We start from the raw sequence: 23,672 nt of genomic DNA, 5'->3' as shown, positions 1-23,672 counted from the left end.
AAATAAAAACGTCCCAATATTCATGCAAATTTTCATCCTTTTTTTAAAGGCAGGGAAACTTGCTATTGAGAGAGGATGGGCAATTAATGTTGGTAAGTAGCAATATAGTTACATCCTGTTTATCGTGTTGTTTTCTTTTAAAGTTCTACTGATCTTGCCTTTGTTGTACCAGGACAGGAATTGGAAAAAAGTAATAACAGAAGATGCATTTATATATTTTTTAAAAATCACATTTTTATTTTTACCCATTTTTTCTGATTCTGTAGTGGCAATTTTCTGTGGATTGCATAGATTGTGGTGGGGATCACAAAGGGTGGTGCGGATCACAAAGGGTGGTGGTGGGGACCCTATCTAACTCAAAGGATGGCATTCAGACCTTTAGCACAGTAGTGCTCCAGTGCTGGAAGTTCATTCCATGAACTAAAGGAGAGTTCCTCTCACTCAAGAGGAACTTTGCATATGCTCTCTCTGCTTTTAAAGGCAGCGAGATGCATTCCCAGCCAGGCTGGAAAGCTAGTGCTGGCTAAGCTTCTCAGAAACGGAGCCACTGCTGCAAACGTGGCACTGGCCAGAATTTGCTTGGAAACGCAACATGCAGCCCCGTTTGCAAGTGAAACCACGCCCCCTGCGTCTGACATCAGACACGGGGCGTAGCTGGGGGCTGCTGCTGACGGCAGGCTGGACCGGAGGCATCATAGTGGTAGTGGGCATGCAGTCTTAGAAATAATAAAAATGAAGCCTCAGAATTAGATTTCTCAAATCTGAAAAGGCTTTTCTAAAGTAGTAGTTTTTGATGAAGGATAGGGAGGAGGAAAGAAATATGGTTTTATGATTAGAGAGAGAATGTTGCCGGCGTAAGGAAGAAAACAGAAGATTGCAGAAACTGAGGAAACAACGCTGCCATCAACAGATGAATATTTATATGTTTTAGAGAGGTGAAAAGAGAAGAAAGAAATTTAAGTAGAAAAATAGTCAGGGATGCAGCAATAAAGCTTTCAGTGACAGAGGCTAGATGCTGTACTAGAAACCATGTAAGATTTCAAGCGAGGGTTGACAGTGAAGAGAGCGAACCATGAAACAGATGTTTTAAGTTTACTGAGGATGAATGCGAAATCAAGATGGAAGGTTATCAGAGCAGTCATTAGTATGTTTAACAATCACAGCAGAGGGAAAAGGACAAATGCAGAGGAGAAGAAACCAGCAGGACCTGACAATGACCTGTAAGTGGGATAAGATGGAAATAATAATTGAAATGAACCCCTAGGTTATGTGTTGGGAAAGCAGTGGCTAACAGCAGTGGCAGAGAGGTGAGCTGGTCTTGTGGTAGCAAGCATGACTTGTCCCCTTAGATAAGCAGAGTCTGCCCTGGTTACATATGAATGGGAGACTAGAAGTGTGAGCACTGTAAGATAGTCCCCTCGGGATGGAGCCGCTCTAGGAAGAGCAGAAGGTTTCAATTTCCCTCCCTGGCTTCTCCAAGATAGGCCTGAGAGAGATTCCTGCCTGCAACCCTGGAGAAGCCACTGCCAGTCTGTGAAGACAATACTGAGCTAGATAGACCAATGGTCTGACTCAGTATATGGCAGCTTCCTATGTTCCATACTAACACAGCATTTGTGCAAGGCTATTGCACTAGCCAGATGTGCTATGTCTGGAGCTTGCATTCCAGAGTAGTGTTGTGCTAGTGCAAACATGTTTGATCTTGTGCAAGAAGATGGTGTGCTTCCAGTTGTGAAACCTCTTCCTGAATTTTTTGAACATCCCTAGGTCATCACGCAGCTACACAGTCTTCCTTCATTAGTGCAGTTTTGTTCATTGCACATGCTCTGTGTTAGTCTGGGTGTCATTCACTGACAATTTAGGAAGGAGGGAGAATATTGCTATAAAAATTAGAAGCCTGAATCACTGAAATGGAAAGATTAGAAATTGAATTGAAAAATTAGAAGTCTGATTTAAATGGACTCCCAGGTTATATGTCTGAAAGACAGTGACAGACAGTTTCGGGAGAGGAGAGAACATTGCCGTAAGAGACAGAAGCCTTCGGTGTAATGTGTTTGAGATTTAAGCAGGATATCCATGACAAGATGGTAAAAAGTGAAAGATCCAAGTGTTTTAGATAGACTTTTTTTAGTTATGTCTATCTTTGTGTCTTATTGGAATGATTGTGGCAGAAACATGAAAGAAAGCTTTGACTGATATTCTGATCCGCCTTACAAAGATGGAGCAAGAACTCTATCCTCACAAGGAGCCACTAAACTAAGTGCAGGAGAGGCTTGGCTCGCAGCACAGTATGGGCAGAGGGGAAGGAGAAAGCAATTTTTGCTGCTCTCTCCTTCTCACAAAAACCCTTTTTGCTTCTAGGAATATGCCTGTGAGGGGCTACCTTTGTGTTAAAACACAATTTTTGCTTGCATATGCAAATGCTTCCTTGGATTGTGACCTAATGCTTTTTAAACTGAGGTAGAAACAGTTGAATAATGAAAACTGAAGTAATAAATTCAGGATTTATCTTTACATTTTCCTCTCTATGCTGCATTTTTAACCATTCAGCTTTTATGAATAAATAGCAGAAAGCTTCCGTTTTAGCATTTTGATATACAGATTATAGACTATTCCAACCTGTAAATTATTGATGTTTAATATTCACATAAACAATGCTTTTAAAGAGATTAGCCAGAGTTGTGTGTTCAGATTTTTTCCACCTACAACATGCTGCAATGACATTTTTCTTGAGTAACCTTTAAAGGACTGCATCTCATAAAGTTACAAGACTAGTGCTTTTGAAGTCATTTTCATACATCAGTCCAAAAATGAAATATAGAATAACTTCTTTAGGCTTACCACAGATATGGCCTAGACAAATTATAAGTAAAGAACTGTAAACTGTTTTAGCAGTGTGGCACAGCGGGGAAATGCTTGACTAACAAGCAGAAGGTAGCCGGTTTAAATCCCTGCTGGTATGTTTCCCAGTCTATGGGAAACAACTATATTGGGCAGCAGCGATATAGGAAGTTGCTGAAAGGCATCATCTCATACTGCGTGGGAGGAGGCAATGGTAAACCCCTCCTGTATTCTACCAAAAGAAAACCGCAGGGCTTTGTGGGCACCAGGAGTTGAAATTGATTTGATGACACACTTTATATGATGAAAAGGCTGTTGTTTCTCTCTTTGAAGAGGAATTCTGATTATCTGATTTTTATTGTTGCTTAAGTCCTTTGTGATCTTGTGTCTTTTACTCTGATGCTTAAGTTGTGTTAATTGGGTTTTAAAGTTTTTCACTGTTGATATTGCTGATAAATGCTAACTTCAAGACCAACTCCAGTAACTCCATACACACTTGCTTATTCATATGTGGGTAGAGTTCCTTGGGTTTAGACACACCCAAAGGCGTATCCAGGGTGGGGCAGCCAGGACACGTGCCCTGGGCACAGCTTAAAGGGGGTGCAGTTCCATGCACCACAAAAGCCCCACCACCAAATATATATATATATATATATATATATATATATATATATATATATATATATATATTTTCTTTTCCTCAAAAAAATATTTTTTTTCCCTCATCCCCCCCCCCGGAGGCATTCTTGGAGGCATTCTTGGTGAGATTCCCCCCCGCCCCCGCCCGGGGTGCTTCCCTCACCCCATTCCCTTCCCCTCCCACACGGAACTCTACCCATGAGGGCTGGCTTGATTGTGATTGCACGAGTCAGGTCCGAAGTCCGCCCATTTCTGCTGTTTGGGCGCCCCCTCCCCCTGTGACCGTGGCCAGTGCTGTGTGCTTGCCCTGTATTTCTTTGCAGGAATCAGAGCAGGAATAGCTTGGAAAGATTGCAAAGCAGCAAGGGAGAGGGGCTAGACTGGAGGCAGCTGTGAGGAGGGGGTGTGGGAAGCTCTCAACTTCCGGGGACTGTCAGCTTGCTGGAGACTGAGTGGGAGTTCTCTCGTTTCCATGCTGGCTCTGCAGGAAGCAGAAGGGTTTAACCTTGGGCCAGGCTTGCTTTCTTTTCTTGGTGGGAGAAGGGTTACTGTCTGCCTTCACCGACTGGCCTCATCTGCCTCCCACTCTCCTTTCTTGCTGGCACAAGAACGTGAGGGAGGGGGCTGCAAGGAGGGGCTTGTAGGAGAGCGGGAGGGGGGCTTCTGTCCTCCAAGTTACTGGGAGAGGGAGAAGGGGTGGGGAGAGGAAAATTCCTCCTCCCGCCTATCATCTAAAGTCCTCCAATCTCCGATGCCTCCATTCTCCCCCAGTGAGTCCAAAGTAAGTGTAAACTGCTCTCAAACACAAAGAAAAGATTCTCATTCTCTCTCTCTCTCTCATTGGTGGGGTCTGGGGAAACTCTTGGTTCTGTTGCTGAGAGCGGGATGCTTACTTTAGCAGGAATTAGTTTGCCTGTTATTCCCCACCCTTTTTAATGGAGATGTTTGCTCCGATGCTGTAAAAGCAGAGGGAGAAAGACATATTTTTAGCTAGTACAATGTTCAGGAGTCCTCGGGCACTTCACGTTAGACTCCGCTCTGAATATTTTCTCCTTGGGGGCGGAATGCACTTCCAGCCCAGCCTGCCCAGGTTTCCCTTCTTTCCTCCAGTTCATGGGGAGGGAAGCGGAGGCGAGCCAGAAGCCATCTCCATCCTCCCTCTGTCCTCCCTCCCTCCCTCCCTCCTGCGCCTGCCCCCTCCCCAAGCACTCTCCTCGTTCTGCCTTCTAGAAGAGCTTGCTCTGCTCTAGTAAGCAGCTGCAGTGCCCACAAAGCCGAAACCTGCCCATTCATTCAGCAGTGACACATTTCCAGCAGGGGTTAGTCCATGAACAACACACAGAAGACAGGAGCTTTGTCACTACTCACTGTACAGATTATTGTAATATGAGCTTTTTGGTGCACAGAAAGGTTTTTGCCAGAGCGAAACAGTCGCTCCTCTCTTTCTAACAATGAAAGTTGCTTTTAAAGAAGTGAGGGGGAAGAGAGAGAGAGATAATTGTTTATCTCATTTAATTCAGCCTCAGTAATAAATGACCTATCAGATTTAAAAACAAAACAAAACCAGAGCAAAAGAACCAAAGACATTCCTGCTCTTCAAAGTCCACCCTCTCTTTCACACTCACGCACTTAGGAGAGCGTCTCCTCAAGTTGTAAGAAAGTTGAGTATGGGAGCGGGGCTGTAAATGATAATCTTGGGCTGGGAAAGTACATGCATTCGTGAGCACAACTCTTAAATGACCACTTACGTTTAAGCTAAATATTCTTATCGGCTACTAGTCGGAGAGCTACAGGCCACCTCCAGCCTCAAAGGCAGGATGCCTCTGAGTACCAGTTGCAGGGGAGAAATGGCAGGTGAGAGGGCATGCCCTCAACTCCTGCCTGTGGCTTCCAGCGGCATCTGGTGGGCCACTGTGTGAAACAGGATGCTGGACTAGATGGGCCTTGGGCCTGATCCAGCAGGGCTGTTCTTATTAACATTCGGGGACAATGTAAAATAGACTGAGAGACACTGGACCACCTCTTTTTGGTGTAGGAGTGTGTAAGCTGTCCAGTTACACAGATTGCTTCAAAAAGTAAAATGGGGAGGCAGGGCATGTGGCATTGCTATCAACAGCAACGCTTTACCCACCAACTAGAACAGTCCTTTTCATCACTCAATTCACATCGTCCTTACAGGAAGAAAATGATACCCAAAGAAATCAAAAGAGAATAACTGGTTTATTTTAAATATATTAAAATGTGGGTTGCTTTAAGAAAGACACTTATTGCAGTGCTACTCAAAAAACACTTACTAAAAGTAAGACTACACTGACTTGAAGGAAATGTGATTAGAATTAGGATCACAGAGTTCTGTCATTGCATATGAAAGTATTCTTGATCCAGTGCTAGTATGATTTTTTAAAAAATGAAATATATCTCTGTGTGTGATTTGTAAAAAGAAAAAAGCATTTACCTGATTCAGTAGTTTACTATACATGTGGTTATTCTCTCTCTCTCTGGCATAAATGTCAAGCTAAATCAAGGTTAAAGTACATTGCAACAAAGAATTGGTTCCTGTAAACTATTAAAGTAAAGGCTTAAAATACAGCAAAGAACATACTTTACCTAGAAATGTGTGGGGAAGTTGTGAACAGTCAATTAGTTATCTGAAAGATGGGTGTCAGATGTTTGGATGGTGTGTGTGTGGGGGTGCAATTTCAGTGCTTGCTCTGGGTGCTATTTTCCCTTGATATGCCTCTCAAGCGTGTACCATTTTTAGCCTACTTGTAGGGACACATGGGGAAACCTCAATGGCACATGAGGGACACATGGGGAAACCTCAATGGCATAGTTTGTGATAATGTCATCCACCCCGATTCAAGATGGCGGATGTGTAGTACGAGTTATAGTACCAGTTGAAAGTACCAGTTGGTACTTTCTTATAGTACCAGTTGCAGGGGAGTAATGATGAGAAAGAGGGCATGCCCTCAACTCCTGCCTGTGGCTTCCGGCAGCATCTGGTGGGCCACTGTGTGGAACAGGATGCTGGACTAGATGGGCCTTGGGCCTGATCCAGCAGGTCTGTTCTTATGTGTAAACATTTGAGGCACAAGTGGTTGCATGAATGTTTGAGGCACAAGTGGGCTAACTTGTGAACCACCTAAATGATCTTAACTAAATTTGGAACAGTTGTAGGGACACATATGGAGACCTCAATGGTATAGTTTGTGATGATGTCCATCCCAATTCAAGATGGGAGATACATGAATGTTTAAGATAAAAGTGGGGTAATTTGTGAACTGCCTAATTGATTTGAACCAAATTTGCCACAGGTGTGGGAAGACATAGCAACCGCTCAAGGGCCTAGTTTGGACTGGTGTCATCCACCCTGATTCAAGAAGGCATATGAGTGAATGATTAAGGTGCAAGTGGCCTAACTTGTGGACTGCCTAACCAATTTATACCAAATTTGGTACAGTTGTAGTGAGGGAGACTTAGGGACAACTCCACGGTGTTGTTTGTGATGATGTCATCCACCCCAGTTCAAGATGGCGGACATGTGAATGTTTAAGGCTGAAGTGGGCTAACTTGTGAGGATGGTAATTATCAATTAACTAGCGAACCCGCACAGAGCATCTGTGCGCTCTTTGGGGCTGGCTGTTCCCTTCTCCCTCCTGCCCCACTCTCCCTCCCTCCCTTCTGCCCCACACTCTTGCCTATCTTCCCCTCCCTCCCACCCCATTCTCTCTTGCCCTCCCTCCCCATTCTCTCTTGCCCTCCCTCCCCCTCCCTTCCACCCCACTCTCTCTTGCCCTCCCTCCCCCTCCCACCCCTCTCTCTCTCTCACCCTCCCCTCCCTCTCACCCTCCAGTCCCAGTCTCTCCTGCCCTCCCTCCCCTTCCCCTGCTCCCCTCTCCTGCCTTCCCCCTGCTCCTCTCTCCTGCTCTCCCCCGCCCCACTTCCTCTTCCCCTCCCCCCTGCCCTACTCCCTCTTGCCCTCCCCTCCCCCTGCCCCACTCGACCTCCCCCTGCCCTTCCCACCTGCCCCTCTCCCTCTTGCCCTCACCTCCCCCTCCCCGTGCCCTCTCCCCCTGCATTTTTAAAAGTTCTACTTACCGGGTCGCCACCGCTCCTCCTCCTGGGCAGCGAACAGGAAAGTCCCGCCGCCCAGTTCCCTCCCACCCCAGTCTCCCATGGGCTCCTCCTGGCCTTGGCGGCCAGTCCCGGCACCACCTGGCCGAGAGCCGCCTCCGCGGCCTGTCCCGCCGGCGGGCCCGCCACGCCAAGTGCCGCCTCCATGGCCTGCTGTGCCCGCTGCTGCCGCTTGCCAGTCTCTGTGGCCGGCCACCTCTCTCCCCACCCGCACCTTCTGCCCTGGTATTGAGGCCCGCCGCTGGCTGCCCACCCGTGGGCTGCCTCACTGCCTCTGCCCTCGGCTGGGCCCGCCACCGCTTTGCCGCAGCCGGGCCCGCAGCCTCCACCCGTCGCCAGGCTGGGCCCACCAGTGGCCCTGGCTCGCTGCCAGCCAATTCTCCTCCTCCTGGGTGTGCCAGCCAATCAGGCGCCTCCGTAGTCCAGCCAATCAGCTGGGCTGCCGGGACGCATTTTCCCTGGCACACCCAGGAGAAATAAATATATAGATATATTTTTAAAATAGAATTTTTGCTTTTATTAGTAATAGAAATAAAACCAGTTACATCTCTGAGATTGACATAATCATACATGAGTTAGAGCAATGACTCATCACAGCAAGGAAAGCAAGAGGGGTGGGGTGGGGGACTTGTGCAGAGTAATAATGTTTAAGTATACTTGAATGAGTTAAGATAATCTGTAAGAAATAGGGGGTACGGCTAAAAAACTAAATCTAATCATCAGAGGGGAAAATGAACCTCAAACCTCCCATAGAACTCTCCACCTTGGCTTCAAAAGAACGATTTAAAACATAAAAATTCAATGGAGAAAAAAATGTAAGTGTTAAAACACAAATTCTGCCATAAGTAAAAGGTACATATATTGTACATATACCTTTGTACAATATGGAACCACACATCCACCAATATTTTATAATCAAAATTCCCATCTTGTCCCCCGGAACGCAAGTGACAGAAATCAGTTAAACCTTCAGCAGTCCTATTCTTCATTTAGCAAACAAAAAACCAGAGAGATAAATGGAGAGATAATCTTTCATGAAGAGATAGGAAAGGAAAGTAGGCAGATTAGTTCTTACCAGAACAACTTGTTCCTAGATTAAAAGGGGAAGTTAAATCTGGTGGAACATGACACCTGTTTATGCTTGATATGTACAATATCAGTATGTAGAATATTCAGGAGCCATTCAGGAGAACAATTCAATTCAGGCTAGAAAAAACAGTTTAGAATTTTTGGAGAGTCTAGTCATTAACATTGTTTATGGTCTTTGCTAATGGAGCATGGCTAATAAAGCAATCTGTTTAGTAGATTCATATGTATGGTGACATTCATATTATCCATAACATATAGCTTTGCAGTTAAATATTTTCTTCAGATTTAACATTTCTTCTTGTAGGTGGTGGCTTTCATCACTGTTCAAGTGATAAAGGTGGAGGATTTTGTGCATATGCTGATATCACATTGGCCATAAAGGTAAGGAAGGTTCATTCTAAGACAAAAACATTGATTCTCTCCTCTCCTGGAAATAAACACACCTATATATATCTGAGAAACAAAGTGTAAATTAATAAATCAAATAACACCATATGAAAAAATGGATATGAAAGCTATTGATCTAGGATAGGTAAATGGTATGTGATAACTAGAAAAACAATTTGGGAAGGTGCACTTCGTTTTATTTTATTTGTTTATACTTCAGTAATAAACTGAAGAGACTGGAGACAGTAATACAGAAGTACCCTTCCTAAGTCAAATCCAGATGCAGAATTCCATAAAACCATAAGCCGAGAAGTTTGAAGACAGAGGATTAAGGCCTCTGTCCCAGATTGTACGGGTTCAGCTGTGGTATATTCTCAGACAATCTCCCATTTAGACAGTGCCTAGAGCCAAAATCTCTTAGCTTTAACCACAGAAGTGCAGATCATTATACAGAATGTGAGATTTGAAGGAGGGCTAGGAGAGTAACTTTATCCTATCTCACTGGGTGATTCCAGTTGGTGTTGATTGGGAGTGAGTGTTCTGCACCCTGGCCCCTTTCTTGTGGGCTCGGTCCTTGCTCCCATTCTCTTTAACATCTACATGAAGCCGCTGGGCCTGGTCATCCGTCGGTCTGGGATAAGTTTTCATCAATATGCTGATGATACCCAGCTTTATATATCTACCCCTGGCCAAACAGGTGATGCCATCCATGTGCTGGCTCAGTGCCTAGATGCTGTCAGGACCTGGGTGGGCCAAAACAAGCTCAGGCTGAAGCCCTCCAAGACCGAGTTGCTCTTGTTCAGTCTGTGATCTGGCCAATTGCTGTGTGTGAGTTTATTTCTTGACGGTGTTGCTTGTCTCTTGAGAAAGATGGTTCACGGTTTGGGGGTCCTTCTGGACTCACGCAGAGGCGTAACGATAGGGGGGCGGGGGGGCATGTGCCCCCGGTGCCATCCCGGCGGGTCACGTGGGGGGTGGCAAAAAGTGGCTTCCCTCCCGCACCCCCCTGGATCGCCCGCTGAGTGTGGCGGCGGGCGTGTGGCGGCGATTTGGCGGTGGCGGGCCAGGCGGCGGCGGCGGGTCGCCCGTGGCATTGGCGATGGCCTATACTAGTAGCGGGCTGAGCGGCGGCGCAGCAGATCGCCCGCCGAGGACTAGTGCAGAGCGGCGCCGAGCCTGCCTTCTGGCCTGGCGCCGCTTCCCAACTGCGCAATCTGCCACCTGGGGGGCGCCGCGCCGCTGCCAGGTATGTGGGGGCCGAGGGGGCGGTGGGGGGGCACCCTAGGTGCCGTTTCCCCTCGATATGCCACTGGACTCACGGCCTCTGCTTGAACAGCAGGTGGAGGCCATGGCCAGGGGTGCCTTTGCCCAGCTTTGGCTGGTTCACCAGGTATGGGATTTTCTCAACCAGCAGGCCCTGGCAACACTGACTCATGCCTTTGTTACCCCTTGTTTGGATTACTGTAATGTGCTCTAACTAGGGTTGCCTTTGAAAACAATTTGGAAGCTTCAACTAGTCCAGAATTCAGCGGCCTGCCTCCTTATGGGTGGCTGTAGATTTGATGGTGTCACGCCTCTTTTACAGTCACTGCACTGGTTGCCTGTTCTCTTCCGGGTCCAATTCAAAGTGGTGGTTCTCACCTACAAAACCCTTATGGGCTTTGCACACACACACACACACCCCATTTTTGTTTAACGAATGTTTTAGTTTGTTTTTATTCTGTTGTAAAGTGCCCAGAGACGTAAGTTTTGGGCGGTATAGAAATGTTTTAATAAATAAATTAATTTAATTAAATTAAATTAAATTAAATTAAATTAAATTAAATAAAATTAAATAAAATAAATAAATAAATAAATATCGCCTCTCTCGGCCTGTTGTATCCCTGTGAGGTCTTCTCAGCTGGCACTCCTTAGTGTCCTGGGCCCTGGTGTAGTGCGTGGTGCCTGGGCCTGTAGGAGGCCTTCTCTATGGCTGCTCCTCTTCTTTGGAACACTCTTCCCCCCACCCCATTTGTTCAGCCCCCTCCATGGCTGCTTTTAAGGCAATTCTCCTAACCTGTTTCACCAGGCATTTGCCCTTATTATTATTGTTTACACAGTCAGACAGGTGTTATTAACTGGTTTGTTTTATCCAGACATTGAGTCCTTCCCAAGGACCTGGGATGGCTGAATTTTATTATCAGTGTTGTTGCTGTTATTATAGATATCATCGCAGAATATAAGCTATTCCCAGTAAAGTTGCTTTTTGTAATTGGCTGATGGTGATTTCTGTGGCCCCTATGGTGTTGAGGTCACAGACCTTATTATTGTTATTGGTATTTGTATTGTTGTTCATCACTTAGAGTCTTTGGAGGAGGCTCTATATAAGAAAATTTAAACAAATAAATAATTATAAGGAACATACACTGACTGGATAAATGGGCATATGCTTTGTCACTGTTTTTTATTTTTATTTTATTTATTTAACATATTTTTATACCGCCCAAAACTTATGTCTTACTGTTTTTCATGGATTAAAATAAATTAGTTAATTTTATGATTTGGATAAATGCTCAGTATAGCTTTAAAAATCAATAAAATAAAATATTTCACAATTGAAGTTTTTATTTGATGTTAAAATAGCTATAAAACTACAACATTGGTATTTCACCCAGTAGTGTGAAATACAACCACAGACTAATGAAATTTTAAGTATAAAAATCACCTATTTTCCTGTGTTTTTATTTCTTGTCTATATTCTAGTTTTTATTTGAAAGAATAGAAGGCGTTTCTAAGGCAACTATTATCGATCTAGATGCACATCAGGTGAGTTGTTATATTTAAAAAATGATTAGATCAGAGGTTGTATCTTAAGAAAATTAGTCACGATTAAGCATTATAGAATGAGAAAGGTTCATCTTAATTTAACTCAAGTCCCATTAATTAATGGGATTAATTAATCCCATTAATTTAATGGGATTTTGGAATCCTAACTTTCTTAGGAGTTCTCAGTTACGACATTATAGTGCCAACAAAAAACCCCACACACAGTATGAATGGCATTTTTGAGAAATTTTTGAATCCATACAGCCATCAAAGAAAAACTGCCTTAATTATACATTGGTATATTTTTATTAGCCTACTTTCCTTAAGGAAAGTAAGCATATGAGATCTCCCGTGTGTGTGTGTGTGTGTGTGTGTGTGTGTGTGTGTGTGTGTAAGAGAGAGAAAGAGAGCGAGAGAGAGAGAGAGCGCGCGCGCCTCACAATGCCTGGACTGATTTGAACCAAGTTTCGTACAGTTGCAGGCACACATAGGAACACCTCTATGGCGGAGTTGGTGATGAAGCCATCTACCCAGTTCAAGATGGCGGACATGTAAATGTTCAAGGTGCAAGTGGGCTTAGTTGTGAACTGTCTAACCAATTTGAACAACATTTGGAACAGTTGTAGGGAAACCCAGGGAAACTTGAATGACATAATTTGTGATTATGTCATCTACCCCAATTCAAAATGGCAGAGGTGAATGTTTTAAGACGCAAGTAGGCTAACTTGTGGACTGCTTAACCGACTTGAACCACATTTGGTACAGTTGTAGGCACACATAGGGACATCTGAATGGCGTAGTTTGATGATGCCATCCACCCCAATTCAAGATGGTGGATACGTGGAGGTGGAAGTGGGACCAATTTGGACCAAATTTAGTACAGTTGTAAGGACACATAGGGACACCTCAACAGTGTAATTTATGATGATGTCATCCAGTTAAAGTTGGTGGAGATGTGACCATTTGAAGCACAAGTGGGTTAACTTTTAAATGACCTGTCCGATTTGGACCAAATTTGTTCCAATTGTAGAGACACATAGATCCACCTCAATGGTGTAGTTTGTGATGTCATCCAACCCAGTTCAAGATGGCAGGTGTGTGAATGTTTGAGGTGCAAGTGGGAACTTATTTTGACCAAATTTGGTACAGTTGTAATGACGTATAGGGATACCTAAATGGAGTCGTCTGTAATGATGTCATCCACCATCAATTTCAAATGGTGGATGCACGAACATGTAAGGTGGATGTGGGCCAACTTGAAGATTGTAATTATGTGAAGATGATGTGAAGATGGTAATTATAAATTAAGTTTATAGTGAAAGGCAAGTTGGCAGATTAGTTCTTACCAGAATTTATTAATATATTATACATATTACCTGACTAAGGTTGAGCACATGGAAGAATGTTTCTGGAGTGCACGGAGGGAGAGTTGTTTTCTCCAATCCCCGCTTCCTCTTGCTGCCCACAATGACTTTGAAATTATGTCCCTCAAGTTCCCTCATCCTCCAGGAATTTATTTTCATAGGTCATTCATTTCATTTCTGTGCATGAAACATTCTGCATATGCAACATTAGTCAGTATGTCGCTCACTGTGCTTTGTACCAAAAAGAATCACATAACAAGGTCAGGATTAATCAGGGAAATTTGTGAAAAATAGTCATCGTAGTATTGAATCATTTATTATAAATTGTAGATTTTTAAAACCTATACCATCTCTACTTTTGTACAGCCTAAATACTAGAATTTATTTAGGCTGTACAAAAGTAGCTTCCAATCTTTGTTTTTATATTATGCATGCACAAGTAATTAGCTCTTTTAAGCCTGTGGTTGCTGTCTATAAATTTTATAGGAAATTGTATTTTTAAAAAATTGCTTCCCAATTATTACACACTTCTTTTTAGTTGATCAAAACATTTTTAATCAATTAACTGACTAAAATGCTGTAATCCTAATCTCTTTTTTAAATGTTTTTAAAGATCAGTGGTTAAGATGCATGTTAGGCATGTGCATGAATCATGTTCATCCCCCAGTTAGAATATGAACTGGTTCATGCTACAGCCAAACTGGTTTGGCAGTTTGAGTGTGGTCGGGGGGGGGGGGCAGCAGCAAGTGGCACATTTAAAAGTGAGTACAGCAGGCCCTACCTGCATGATCACCACTCCATTCAGATTCCTGCTGCGGTGGCGGCACTCCCCCCAGAATCCTGTACATGGCAGCAGCACACACATGGCCTCTGTGCATACATGGACGCAAATTTGCATGGTCATCATGGTGTTGCTGATCATGCACGTGGTGTCTGCACATGCACAGAGGCCATGTGCATTAGGGTTGTGCGTTTTGTATTTTTTCTGTTTCAATTTGTACCAAATCTGAATCAACCCCATTTTGTATTTTGTCTGAAATTAAGCCTTCCGAATCAACCCAGTTTTGTTTTGTATCCAAATTAATCCGAATTGATGCAGATTAAATAATGGGTCACATGGCCAAAAGAGTGGGTGGGGGTTATAGTGCCCAATGAGTGGAAGCTACCACAAAAATTTCAAAGGAATTGGGAAAACGGATGATTTTTGGTGAATTTTTGAAGTTTGCACATCGTTCAGATTTTCCCGAAAAGGTATAATGGAGGTTTCAGGAAAAGTATAGCTTCACGCATGGGGGAAAGGGGTGGCCCAGAGTGGAGGGTGGTTGGTGGTAGTGCCCAGTTGGTACAAGGAAGCTACCACATTTTTTTCAGAGGAATTTGGCAAAGGGCTGATTTTTAAAGAATTAATGAAGTTACGCATCTTTCAGATTTTCCTCATAGGGTATGATGGAAGTTTCTGTAGTCCCATAACTCCACTTGAGGGGCACTGGGGTGGCTCAGAGCAAGTGGCAGTGTTGTGCACATAGGGTGCCAACCACCCACATGGGTTGCCAGCCCATGAAGTACAAGGTTTTGTTGTTCTAGAGGTGTTTTGAGAGTAGATTCTCTGGTAGCATATGAGAGTGGATTCATGGTTTTTCATTAAAAATCTCATTTGCTACCAGAGAATCTAAACTCAACACCTCAGAAGCAACAAAGCCCAGTACCCCAACGGGTTAGCAATCCAGGGGGGTAGTTGGCACCCTCTGTGCACTACACCACCATTCGCTCAGCACCATACCACTGCCCCCCAAGTGCAGTTATGGGGCTGCTGAAACCACCATTATTCCATATGGGGGGAAAGCTAAAAGACACTCAAACTTCCCCAAATCACACACACACACCAAAAATCAACCCTTTGATCAATTCCTTTGAAACCTGGGTGGTGGTAGGCACCCCTTGGGGCACTTCCTCCCAACCCACTATTTTGCCCCATCAGACCTCTTTCTGCCCCAAATCTGCCCCAAAGGCACACACTTAAAAATCAGCCCTTAGGCTAATTCCATAGGAGTCTGGGTTGTGACAGGCACCCCTTGGGGCACTTCCACCCAACCCACTGTTCTGCCCCGGCAGACCCCTTTCTGCCCCAAATCTGCACCAAAGACACTCCACCTTCGACAATTCCTAAGAAAGCAGCCTTTAGGCCAGTTCCATGGGAGTCTGGGTTGTGGCAGGCACCCCTTGGGGCACTTCCACCCAACCCACTGTTCTGCCCCGGCAGACCCCTTTCTGCCCCAAATCTGCTCCAAAGACACTCCAACTTCGACAATTTCTAAGAAAGCAGTCCTTAGGCCAATTCCATGGGAGTCTAGGTTGGGGCAGGCACCCCTTGGGGCACTTCCATCCAACTCACTGTTTTGCCCCGGCAGACCTCTTTCTGCCCCAAATCTACCACAAAGACACACAGACTTCAGCAATTACTTAAAAATCAGCCCTTTGGCCAATTCCATGCCAAATGGAATTCAGCAATTCCATTGCTGAAGTCTGGGTTATGGCAGGCACCCCTTGGGGCACTTCCACCCAACCCACTGTTCTCCCCCAAATCTGCCCCAAAGCCATGCAGTCTTCAGCAATTACTTAAAAATCACCCCTTTGCACATTTCCCTTTCTTTCCCTCCTCTCATATGGAGAGGTTGTACGGGAGGCAGGAGGCTTGCTTGCAGTGCAGGCCAGGAAGAAAGAAATATTATGTTCAAATACCAAAATTAAATAGAATCCCCCTCTCTCCCAAGCTAATTTTTTTTAAAAATGAATAATTTGGAGAAGATCAAGGCTCTTCTCTTCTCTGGTGGGCCAAAAGACACAAACACAGCCTTGAAAGGAATAACGCCTCAGGATTGTATCTAAGGAAAGGCGTGATATAATGAATAATAAGTACAAGTACAATGTGTTATGGCAAAATAAATAATTAAGGAAAGGTGAGATATTATTTAGTTATTGTTAAATTTCTATACCACCTTTCATTAAAACAACCCCAAGGCAGTTTACAGGAAAATTTAAAAACAAAATTATAAATATGATACAGTTAAAATATAAAGCTAAAAATATGAGACAAATCTGATTTAAAAAATTTAAGACACAAGTATAAAAACAATAAATACAAAGTACAAAGAGCAGCAGCGGAGACAATCATATAAATATAAATATATAAATATAAACTCACTCAACAATAAATAAACATTTAAAAAGTCTGGGGGAATTCAACAAGTAGAGGCTGCTGTGCAGGCAGGCTGGCATACAGGCATGGATGAAATATGTTTTACACATAAAAGTAGATATAATCCCCTTCTCTCCCAAGCCTATCTTCCTAAAAACATGAAAAACTGGAATGCAGTATAAAAGTCTATTTAAAGTATAAATAAAAGTAAATAATCACGTTCACACGCCTTTTTTTTTTTTTAAAAAGGCTGAAAATACAGGAGAAGCAGAGAGAGAAAAGGGGTGGGGAGGACTTTTGCTAGCTCCAGACAGAGTAGACAGCTCCGGATATTGTTACTTATAGTTGGCACTGTATTGGCTACTCTTCAGGTTAATCACTGCCTTCTTATTACACAATTGAAATACTATACAGCACATTCTCAACTAAATCATTAATGGCCAAGGAAATGTCTTCAGAGAAGTTGTGCCCCTTTTTGCATATCTTATCTTCTGCTATGCTAATTGCTAATCCTTTTGACAAACACCCAGTTGCTGAGTGGAGAGATCAACAGGACAAAATGCAATGCTGAAATGCAAATGGAGCTCCAAAGTGTTTTCTGAAGTACACAGACTTCGGATACGAGAGGAGCTCATTTCGGTTTGTAAACAAAAATTATCGGAGGTCTAATTCTGGTTTCGATTTGTAGACAAATCATCCGATTTTGCCATTTTCGGGCACAAATCGATTTGTGCCCGAATCGAAATGCACAAGCCTAATGTGCATTCCTGCACCACACCACACAGACTTTTGGGAGGAAGCTGCATGGAGTAGTGAGCATGCAGGTAGGACCTGCTGTACTAACTTAAAAGGTTCCACTCGCAGCCCGACCCCACTAGCAGTTCAGCCGGTTCGACGGCAAGGGGGTTACCTTTAAGGAGCAGGGAGGGTGCTCTCCTCACCACCACCACCGCGTTTCTCCTGCCAATGCGGTGTTTAGAAATTATCCTGTGGGGCGACAGTGTACCTCCTGCCTCCCTCGTGCGCATCGGACCGGAAGTGCGTGGTGTGTACAGACACTCTGGGCACTTCTGGTCTGACATGCACCAGTGCAGCAAGGAGGTACACTGCCATCCCACAGGACCATTTTTAAACACAGGACCAGCAGGGAAAATGCAACAGGGGGTGGGTAAAAGCACCCTCCCTGCTCCTTAAAGATACCCCCCCCCCGTCGAACAGGCTGCCACCAGTTCCGTGCACATCCCTAGAACACTGCTCTAGGCTAAAGGGTAATGTACTGTGTGAAACCCAAGTCTGCACTCTGGGATCCTTGGATGAAGATCTGGAAACCCATCTAATGAAAATAAATAAAATTGCAGTGGTTACTTTGTTTGTAGGGGTATCTGCAACAAATTTTCAGATATTTATGAAATAATTAATTTGTCATAGACAATCAAATCCAGTACTTATTCTCTAAAGATTATTAATAATTCATCTCCCCACCCTTCCCCACTATATGCTTTTTGTGATTGTTGACTGTAGCAATATATTAAGTTAAACAAAACTGTGTGCTTTAAGTGTTACAAATTTAGTCTGCACTTTTAGCTCCACCATGTGGCTGGAATGGAAAAATGGGTTCTGGTAACAGAAGTGCAATATTCCAATACTTCAGGCTTACTTAGAATATTCTTAGATACTGGAAGCCCTTAAACAGAATTATAATTAGCTCAGAAGCTGTAACCACTGCAGCATTTTCTGTAATGGATGAGTTTGACTTTCAGTACTGGAACTAGAAAGGAGCCCCTAGGCTAAAGGATAAATAGTAAGCCTATCTTTTTTAATGTGATATGTAAAATAACATATTTAATGTGTATTGTTAAATCCTACAAAAGAGCCAAAAAGTATTTTGTTAAAAGATTATGTCCTGTACAAGTCTAAATCAGGTGTATTTATAGATAATTTCCATCTTTGTTCCTTTCAAAGGGAATATACTTCATTTGGCAAAGCAGTCAGTAAATTAAAATCTACTTAATTAGTCATTTGAGGGATAGATTATATTCAACTATTCTGAAGCATATTTATTGCTTAAATAAAATGGATTGTCTATAAAATAAAGTGGCCCATCGTATATCATGTCTCTTACCTGCAATTGAAACAGGAATAAAGCAATTCCAAAATAGGCCATGGCCATGGCTCCAGTTTCTCAGACTGAATATCAGCGCTGATTCCCGTTTAGAAAGTATCAGGAAATCTTTAATTAAAATTCTTTCCAAATTCCTTGGCTGACATCCAGACTACTGCTGTACTAGTGCAATGAAATGATGCACACATGAAAAACAATCATATAGCTGAGCAGATGCTTAAACTTGCGCAGTCTCTTGCAGTCTCAGTCCACTTGCACAAGCGTTGCACTTGCTCAACAAGGACAGCAGATACCATTGCATCATTCTTTGCAACATATATAGACCGAGGAAGAGATTTCATAGCAGAAATTGCACCACAGGCTGCACAAATGGTGCAACTGCACAACTAGTATTGCACTAGTCTGGAACACAAGCTCTCGACTTGGCAGAACTAGCTAATGCAACATCCTTACACTAGTGCAACATGTTTGTGCTAGTGCAGCATTAGTTTGGATGGCATCCATTGTGATCTAATAAATGTTGCCATATCCTAAAGTATGTAAGTTAAATGAGACTGGTGAGAAACACGCCCCCCCCAATACACACACACACACACACACACACACACACACCAATGTTTAACAAATTTAATTTTAATCTGATACTCTTTTTATATTCCAGTCCTATGGATAGAATAGAACATAGTTTTCCTCTTTATTTTCCTGTTAATTCTTCTGCTATTGTAAATGTTCAGAACTTCTGTGACCTTAGAAAAACTCAAGTTAAGCTTGAAGCACTCACCATAATAGAAAACCTCTGAGAAATAAGATAAGGCTTTGTGGAGGTTTTGGAAAATATCACTTTGGCTCTAGACTTGTATATGCAGATTTATTTTGTAACACTGAGTCAAAATTGGTTTCTCTGTTTTTTTCTGAACAGAAGGCGAGGGAATACAATCTGTATCTCAAAGCTTTTATTTTGATTCAGGTTTTGTAGGGGTATTCTCAGAAGTGCTAATACTGTGGTAAAAGAAGCTCCAAAAATATACATCAGAGTAACTATAAGAATAAACATATGTGTAAATATATTCATATTGCAATAAGCCACCCAGTGGGCTTTTTGAATCCATGAAGTGAGCAGGACAAAATTGCAAAAATGCAAATATATAAAATCACACTAATTTACATTAATCCATGGATTGACTTATTTTAATTGTTTGTAATTATAGGGAAATGGCCATGAAAGAGACTTTATGGAAGACAGAAAAGTGTATATTATGGATGTTTACAACAGGTATATTTATCCAGGAGATGGATTTGCTAAACGTGAGTAGACAATGTCTTTTAAGCGGTTAAGCCATGACCTTAATTTAAAACATATTTCCGAAGAGAGGAATTATCCTACTCGTCTTTGTTTGTTTATGTATTTATCAGACTTTTATGCAGCCTGATATGAACATCTCTAGGCAGTGTACAAAATTTAAAACACAGTATAAAACAGTAAAAACAGTTAAAATTTCACAAAATACAGTAAAAATAGTCTGATAAAAACAAATCAAACAGTTTCACTTCTGCCTGCAAAAACAGGTGTGTCTTGAGGGTCTTCCTAAAAGCAAACAGAGAAGAAGCTGCTCTTATTTCAACAGGGAGCATATCCAAAGCCTTGGGGTAGCCACAGAGTAGGCCCGGTCCTGAGTCACCACCAAACAAGCTGGTGGCAGCTGTAACTGGACCTCTCCAGAAGATCATAATAGGTGACAGGGTTCATGACAAAGAAGGCACTCTCTTAAATACCTTGGGCCCAAGCCATTAAGGGATTTATAGGTAATAACCAGCACCCTTAAAAATAGGTACATTATAGTCCCATCAGGAAGTCACAGAGACCACCAGTCTGGCTGCCACATTCTGTACCAATTGTCGTTTCTGGACTATGTAGAAAGGCAGCCCCATGTAGAGTGCATTACAGTAGTCAAGCCTGGAGGTTATCAGCAAATGAACTATAGTTTTAAGGTAATTTGCTTCCAGAAATGAATGTAGCTTATCTATCAGCTGAAGCTGATACAATGAGCTTCTGACCACTGCCTGAATCTGAGACACCAGAGAGTGTTTTGGATCCAGGAGCACTCCCACACTATGTACCTGATCTTTCAGGAGGAGTGTAACCCTATCCAGAACAGGCAGATCTAAACAGACGATCCTCTCAGGTTCTGACCCCCATCCATCTCGAGTCAGTACCTCTATCTTATTTGGATTCAACTTCAGTTTGTTATCCTGCATCCAGCCCATTACGGCCTCCAGATAGGCATTTAGTGGGGCTATGCCATTTCCTGATGATAATGTCATGGAGAAATAGATCTGGGTGTCATCTGCATATTGATAACACCCTGCACCAAAATCTCTTGATGATCTGTCCCAGTGGTTTCATGAAGATGTTAAAGAGCATTGCAGACTGTACAGAACCTTGTGCAACTCCATACTTTAGTTTTTACTTTGCAGAGCAACAGTCTCCAAGTGACACCATTGGGAATCTGTCAGAGAGGAAGGAATGGAACCACTGTAAAACAGTGCCGTCCAATCCCATCCTCCTCAGACGATCCAGAAGGATACCATGGTTGATGGTATTGAAAGCCACCGGGAGATCTAAAAGGATCAGCAGAGTCACACTGGAGATCAGGTTGACCAAAACAGTCTCAATCAGTGTTCCCTCTAAGGTGTGTGCACGAATGTGCACTTAAAAGTTTTTTTATGTCCGCTCGGTTAATTTTAGATCCCGCTCAGGTTGAATCAGGAAGGCCCCACTCTGAATGCATATGCGCATGCACTGCCTTGATACTGCTGCCCAGAACAAAACTCATTCTGCACACAGATGAAATAAATTAGAGAGAACACTGGTCTCAATCCCATAGCCCACTCGAAAGCTGATTTGAAATGGGTCTAGATCAGGGCTGCTCAACTTCGGCTTTCCTGCAGATATTGGCCTACAACTCCCATAATCCCTAACTATTTACCACTGTGGTTGGCGATTATGGGAGTTCTCTAAAAACAGCTAGAGGGCCGAAGTACAGTAGCCCTGATGATACAGATTTAGATAATCTGTATCATCCAAAACTCCCTGGAATTGAGAGGCCACCACCCGCTCAATTACCTTGCCCAACCATGGAAGATTAGAAACGGGCCTGTAATTAGCTAACTCTGAGGGATCCAATGCAAGCTTCTTCAAATAAAGTCTAATAATAGCCTCCTTAAGACAAGGAGGCATCCTGCCCTCCCCAGAAGCATATTTGTTTCTGAGGGAACACATTTATTGCTCTTCGAAAAATGAAATGCAGCACTACTTTTTGCAAGGCACACGTTTGAAATCTTCTCAGTGTGGAGCATCTCTGGGCCACAGCTATGTAGCTGCCAGGAGCCTTGAACCATGGACCAGGCAGACAAAGGGAACAGCCAGCTTGATCCCTGCTGCTCTGCAGTGCCACCCTGAAGGTGGCCAGCTGGTGTCCTACAGCCTTCAGCCTGGCAGAATTGGGAATCTCAAGGGTCCCATTAGGCCATACGCTACTGACTGGCCTGGCTCCTGGCTCCTCAGTCTGAGTAATTCTTCACTCAGCCAGGTTGGGCTGTTACAAACAACCTTAAAGCTTTGTCTTTTGAGCTTACTTATCCACCAGCCTGCCTCCTAGCCGCTACTGTTGATAGAAGTAACATCTGACCTGGCATATATATCTGATTACAGCCACCACTTCTCAACAGTGGCTTGTCTTTTGCAATGCTGAAAAAAGTTGACAGAATTTCATTGGCATGTCAAATGCTGGAACAGATGTAAGCTGCAGATGAAAACACTATTGTGGAGTGAGCAGGTTTATTATTTATTTATTTATTTATTTGATTTATATATCATAGGGATGTGCACAAATTGATTTTTTGATTCAATTTGTGCCCAAAACAAATCACCCCTGATTTGTTTTGTTTCCAAATCTACCCCTCCAAATCACCCCAGATTCGATTTGTATTTGCTTTGATTTGATTCAGATTTGGACTGATTTGGACTATTTAAAAAGGTCCTAGGGGCACCAAATTTGGGTATTGGGTAGGTCCCCATAGGTGCCACCTACCACCCAGATTTCAAGGCAGTGGGACACTTGGTTAATTTTTAATATTTTTAATTTTTACTGATTTTGAACATTTCCACCATAGGAAACAATGGGGATTCGAACTTGCCATATCCTAACCTTAACATGGATCCCCAGCTTTCATTTAAAAAAAAAAAAAGCTAAGCTCTAGCCCTTGTAGAAGTGGGGTTATGGAGCAAAATGTGCAGTCATTATTTTTCAAGTGTTTGGATTCTTTGACATATAATAATCTTTCCTCATAATGAATCCCTATGAGTATTCATTGCACACCTTCATTTCTTCTGTTCATTTTGACTGTCACTGGACAGTGCTAACTGTCAACCGTCATGTGCCAACTACACCCCACCCCCCACCTGCAAGGCAATGGGGTACGCATTTTAATTTTTAGGAATATTTCAATGTTTAGATTCTTTGGTGTCTAATAACTTTTCCTCATAATGAATCCCTATGAAGATTCATTATACACCTTTGTTTCTTCTGTTCATTTTGACTATCATTGGACAGTGCCAAATGTCAACTGCCATGTGTCAACTACACCCTCCCCCCCCACACACACACTCAGTTTACTCAGGGTACTCTCAGGGTACTCAGTTTATTTTTAAGGTATTTTTGAAGTGTTTAGATTCTTTGGTGTCTTCATTACACACCTTCATTTTTTCTGTTCATTTTGACCCCACTGCTTTGCAGGTGTGTGTGTGTGGAGGGGGGGAATTAGTGGCATCCCATGTTCCAAACACCACACAAGCCACTGGGTACTCAGTTTATATTTTAGGAATTTTTGAGATGTTTAGACTCTTTGGTGTGTAATGAATCCTCGTAGGAATTCATTATGAGGAAAGGTTATTAGACACCAAAGAGCCTAAACACTGGGGGGGGAAATCGTAGAACATAAATCCTAGAACATAAACTACAACCCATTGCCTTGAGGGTGGGAGTGGGGTGTAGTTGGCACTTGGCAGTTGGCACTGTCAGTCAAAATGAATAGA

At 43.1% G+C, this 23,672-nt stretch overlaps 1 protein-coding gene across 9 annotated transcripts in view; it reads left to right on the top strand.

Moving 5' to 3' along the window:
• HDAC11 (histone deacetylase 11) overlaps positions 1–23,672 on the top strand; it is a 110,332-nt gene that overhangs the window by 47,072 nt on the left and 39,588 nt on the right. For all 9 annotated transcript variants that reach the window (XM_053299446.1, XM_053299443.1, XM_053299441.1 and 6 more), the window contains 4 exons: positions 50–92; positions 9,008–9,084; positions 11,833–11,895; positions 19,786–19,882. In XM_053299446.1, the coding sequence (XP_053155421.1) occupies positions 50–92; positions 9,008–9,084; positions 11,833–11,895; positions 19,786–19,882 (280 nt within the window). The remainder of the gene's footprint in view (positions 1–49; positions 93–9,007; positions 9,085–11,832; positions 11,896–19,785; positions 19,883–23,672) is intronic.

The sequence above is a fragment of the Hemicordylus capensis genome, chromosome 2 (genome assembly GCF_027244095.1).
Source record: "Hemicordylus capensis ecotype Gifberg chromosome 2, rHemCap1.1.pri, whole genome shotgun sequence".
NCBI classification, from domain to species: domain Eukaryota; kingdom Metazoa; phylum Chordata; class Lepidosauria; order Squamata; family Cordylidae; genus Hemicordylus; species Hemicordylus capensis.
Note: the sequence above shows the minus strand (reverse complement) of the source record. Positions and strands in the feature narration are given on the sequence as shown.